Source organism: Pygoscelis adeliae, unplaced genomic scaffold (assembly GCF_000699105.1).
Source record: "Pygoscelis adeliae isolate BGI_AS28 unplaced genomic scaffold, ASM69910v1 Scaffold232, whole genome shotgun sequence".
NCBI lineage: Eukaryota > Metazoa > Chordata > Aves > Sphenisciformes > Spheniscidae > Pygoscelis > Pygoscelis adeliae.
The window spans coordinates 265,672-270,454 of NW_008824473.1; the positions used below are offsets into that span (position 1 = coordinate 265,672).

Genomic DNA, 4,783 nt, shown 5'->3' on the forward strand with positions numbered 1-4,783 from the left:
ACCAAGTCATACAGGTAAAATCCAAAAGCCTGAGACTCGAGGGCTGCCTCGGGAACCCCTTCCACCCACAGAGATCTTGATAGAGGCTGGGGCAAGGAGCAACATATCTGCTGGTTACACAGTATGGCTGCAGGCTCAGGCCAGGTGGCTTTGCAAAGTTCCTTTGCCCCTTGCACTGTAACATGTGACATCAAATTTGGGCTTACAGACAAAAAATATGGTTCTAGGTCACTGAGGTCCCCTTCAGAACAAATGTGTGTGTTTCGTGTCTTTCCTCAGTCTCAAACAGTAGGTCCAACAGTTAAATCTCTCCTACACTTCTTCCCTTTTTCCATTTTCTTAATTCTCTTTCCCCAAGCCTCACACATGGGAAAAATTACTTACGTCTTCAAATTTAATTGGGTTGATTTCTTTTTCAATCAAGGTAAGGACAGCTTCAAGCCGCCGTTCAAACATTACTCCCTCCACTTCAACAAACAAACCGCATGCCTGGGCAGCCAACCTCCTGTGTGACCTCTGCCAACAGAAAGAAGAACACCCCTTGTTACTTCTTGATAATCAAATCCTGCAGCTCCCATGTGCAGGAGCTGGCAGCAATTCCTACTCTTGCCTGTAGCAACAGCATCTTAAGAGAAGCTGGTTTTCAGAGTACTATTGAAAAAGGAGATGCTGCCAGCTGGGGACAAAAGCACCTGGCAGCACAAGTTATCCCTGGAAACACACCCTAAAACTGAATGCTGAAAGGCCTTTTCCAGCCTGGTTCCCAGCTGCAAAGCTCTGGGGGCTACTTTGCACTCTTCGATTCTTCACAACGCAACAGGCTGCTCACAGCTGTAAACCAGAACTGAACATATTAGAGATGAAAAAGATGAAGTGTTGAAGAACACTTGCTCCAGTAGGGCAGAGGGACAGAACATGAGTCCTCTTTGAGAATAACTAAACATCCAGGTTCCCAGATCAAAATGGGAGGCCTGCAAGACTAGGTTTGCCACCCTCCAGCTGCCGGCGACAGACTGAAGCAAATCTAAGCTAAAGACAGCACGAAAAGCCAATTACTGGGATCAGAAGTTTTAAGGAATTTGCTCAAACCTTTAACCTGAGCAAAGACTACACTTGGTGAAATACCTGACCCAAAAGAGGAACTGTTAGAAAGCAGTGCAATGCAGCTGGGAAGCCTTTAGGCTGACCTACAGCAGCAGCAGTTCCCTACATTTGTGCAGCTATATGAAGCTGTATCATTTCTTCCTCTTCTTACTAGCAAGAGCTATGGTGCTGAGCAGAGCTTTAAAGAGCTTTTATTCTAAGCTGAGTCTTGCCCATACTCCTTTCCTAAAACTAAGTCAGGCATAACTGAACCCACCAATCCACCAGACCTGGTATTAGCAATCTCTCGCTTGCCTTAATCTTACTCAGCCCCCAAACAGAGTCCAGACCTGGTAAGTGAAAAGACCAAAGAATACCTTCTTGCTGTGAAACCACTCTGTGACCAGCGAAAACATCAGATCTTGTTTTTCATTGTTTATCTTACTGAGGAGAGATTTACACGTCAAAGCTGCCATCTTCTTGCATTTGGAAGAGTCATCATTTATCATCATCATACAAAGAGAGAGAAAAAACAGCCCGCAGTATTTGTGGAGGAGATCCTAGAAAGAAACAACCATTAGTCAACTGCACATCCCCAAGGAGCTTCTGGCATTTACAGGGGAAAAGACGGGTATTTGTTGCACAGCATATAGGACAACGTCAGCCCTGAGTGGGGTCCACATCAAGGCAAATGAACTGAAAGGACAGGATGATCCAGTTGTTGGAGCACACAGGGAGTGTACAGCAGCCCCAGCCCTGCTCTGACTCTGACTTGCTAACGTGTCCCTGGGACAGCAACGCAACTGTCAAACCTTAAAGGGCATTTTCATGCCCAACTCTCACTGAAACAGCCTTAAGTCCCTCAGCACTGCAGCAATCAGCCCAAAGGTCCTTTTCTCAGAGATAGCAGCTCTTTGCTACTTTACAGACTTGCCGGGAACCAAGTTGAGATACTAAATCTAATCAGGCGGTGGTGAAGCACAGCTTACTGTGCAGAATTTCTTTTCCTTCCTCCCAAATTCTTGCTCGACTGCACTTTCTCAGTCTCCTGAATGCTCAGTCAAGCTCCAGCTGCCGAGCTTTAATGCAGCTTAGCATTTTGCATGTTACCCTGCACAGATGCCTGGTTATTTTTTAGCTTTCATTTTGATCCACCCCACTGAGAAGCCCTCCCTCTCCAGTCAGGCCAACAAAACAGGTATGGTACATCACATAACAGTTCAGTCCACAACGTCCCTCACGAATGTTGAAAAAAACCCACAATGAGCAAACTCTAGACTTCACTTTCTATTCATACCCCATTTCCTAAACTGGTTGTGTTTCTTCCTGGCATAAATCACCATCAAGTTTATCCAAACTCCAGCTGACAGAGCTTTATTTACTTGCAGACTGAGCACATTAGATAAAGAAGTACTGCAGACTTTCCAGCATGCCATTTCTCTTCTGGAGCAAAGCCAGGTTCTTTGGAGATAAGTGAATGTTCTGCTCATGATAAGAGATAATAGGAACTACCAAGTGCTCCCAAAATAAACTGCTTTGAAAATGCTGTTACTGCAACCTGCAGTAACTGCTTGATTCTTGGAACACCAAGGGGTGCTTGTTACCTGTGGGAACATGTCAAGGAGGTACGCAATCATCTCCAGTGCAGATTCCCTTCCAGTTTCATACTCATACCTGTGAGGAAATGATTAACAGGTAGGGCTGCGTTAATACTCTAGAAAGTTGCTAACAATTTACAAGAATGGCCAATGCCAGAAATACACGTTGACAGGAATCTTTCTACAACAGCTACCAGACCTGGTCTGATACTTAGGAGAAGAGAAGCAACAGGCTCGTTGGCTCCATCTCCCAGTGAATGGGCACAGAGAGACAAACAGGTGAAAAAGGGCTCCAGCCAACTTAAGTCAGCACAGCCGCACTTGTACTATGGTGCTGGGGGACATGGTAAACTACTGTCACCTTGAGCAAGGGAGGGGTCATGCTCAGAAGGAGATTTCAGGCACACTGCTCCTCCTGAATTGCTGCAGTTGATCTCAACTGTGCCTGCAACTGCAGTTGAGACCATTGCCATGGTACAGCAGTCGCATAAATGCACCTTCCCTTATTCTTTCTGGATTTTCCAGTTCACCTGGTTCACAACCAGTGGAGCTGGTTAACCTCTAGGCAAACAATAGAACCTTTGATTACAAAGAGATAAACAACTGTGAAACGGGGAAGAGAAAAAGGGTTTGCTTTATCAAACAGTCCATCTCTGAAAAAGGGAAGTGTTTCAGAGGTAGGAAAATCAAGACTTCAGCCACACCCTCCCCTCCTCACAAACAGCCCTTTAGGTGGCCACTAAAGTCATATTTAAGCAACAAGGTTCTGTTCTGACAGAAATGTTGGGAATATAAACTCACTCCAGTTGTGCGAGCATGAAATCCAAATTTGATTTCAGCTTGTCACCAAGGGGGTAGTCCAGAATATATTTTAAGTAAATCTGGAAAGGAAAAACAAAAAACAACACAGAGGTAAGTTACAAGAAACACTCGGCAAAGCTTGTAAAAAGGTTGTGAAGAAAATGGTGTGATGGAGCAGCAAGTTTATGAGAATTATCCCTTTCTCCTGCGTGTGTAAGTTCCTGTTACACAAGGGGCCAACAACTGCTCTCAAGCTCCGTGCCTGGAAGAGGATCTGCAAGAGTTTGACAACTGCCAGATCAGTCTTTAGAGTATTACTCTGAATTGCGCAGGCTTCTGTTAACAGAGATTCTGCATCCTTCAGAATTCATCCTGTAACTATGGAAATGCAAAATTTGGCTATGCACAGCTTCTGCTCTATCTGTATCCCAATGCTTGAAATGAAGCAACCAATTCTGTTTTTTGGTTGCCTTTAGGTCAGAAAGAAGGAGGAAGTTGTGGGAAGGAATCATGGATTTGTGGCAAAGTTTTTTCTGCTGGGATTCAGAATAGGGCAAAGCTCTTAGTTACATGGGCCTAAAAGCCTCCAAAGGAGGGACCATGTCACTGCTGCTGAGCAGCTCTCTGCAGGTATGCCATGGCAAGCAGCCTCTCTATAGGCAAGCAGTCTGCAAAGAACTAAAGTCAGTCAGATAACGAAGGGAACAAGGATTAGTAAGAAGAAATGGGGTTAGGGGTTCAGCGGCAATGTCTGTGAGAGCTGGGACAGCCACACTAAGCCCTCTAGGCCTGTTAGATGAGAGACTTTCCATTCTACCAACCTGCCTGCACTGGACTCGCACCGGCTCACTCTGACCCGTGATGGCCAGTTGGGCAACTTTCTGCAGCACATCATCAATTTCAGGGACAATCAGCTTCCTGGATAAAATAGCCTAAAAATGTGAAAGCACAACTGGAGTCATGTCATTTTGCTTGCACAGTGTGAGATGCAGTACTATAACCTGGGACTACACTGGTCTCAGGTGGTACATTAACACTGACTTTTCACATCTTCAAACATAGTCAGAGCAACTTAAAAAAAAAAAAAAAGAAAAAGAAAAAAAAAAGGTGGCTTACAAATCCATATCTGTTTCTTTTGGAGGACACAGAATACCTGGTCTAATGATTAGGGATGTTGATTCTTTAGCAAAAACATCCTCAGACACAAATACATCCTCATATGCATGTGTATAAAACAGCCTCCTAAACAATTTTAAAGAGTGACTACAAGTCAAACAAAAAAGCTTTGCTGCTTTCCTCAC

The 4,783-nt window shown here is 44.6% G+C and overlaps 1 protein-coding gene across 1 annotated transcript in view; it reads right to left on the reverse strand.

The window, feature by feature from the left end:
* The window catches only part of UTP20 (UTP20, small subunit (SSU) processome component, homolog (yeast)), a 68,622-nt gene that overhangs the window by 8,169 nt on the left and 55,670 nt on the right, over positions 1–4,783 (reverse strand). Inside the window, 5 exon segments of the mRNA XM_009321338.1 lie at positions 385–516; positions 1,461–1,643; positions 2,688–2,757; positions 3,483–3,562; positions 4,304–4,414. Of these exon segments, the coding sequence (XP_009319613.1) occupies positions 385–516; positions 1,461–1,643; positions 2,688–2,757; positions 3,483–3,562; positions 4,304–4,414 (576 nt within the window).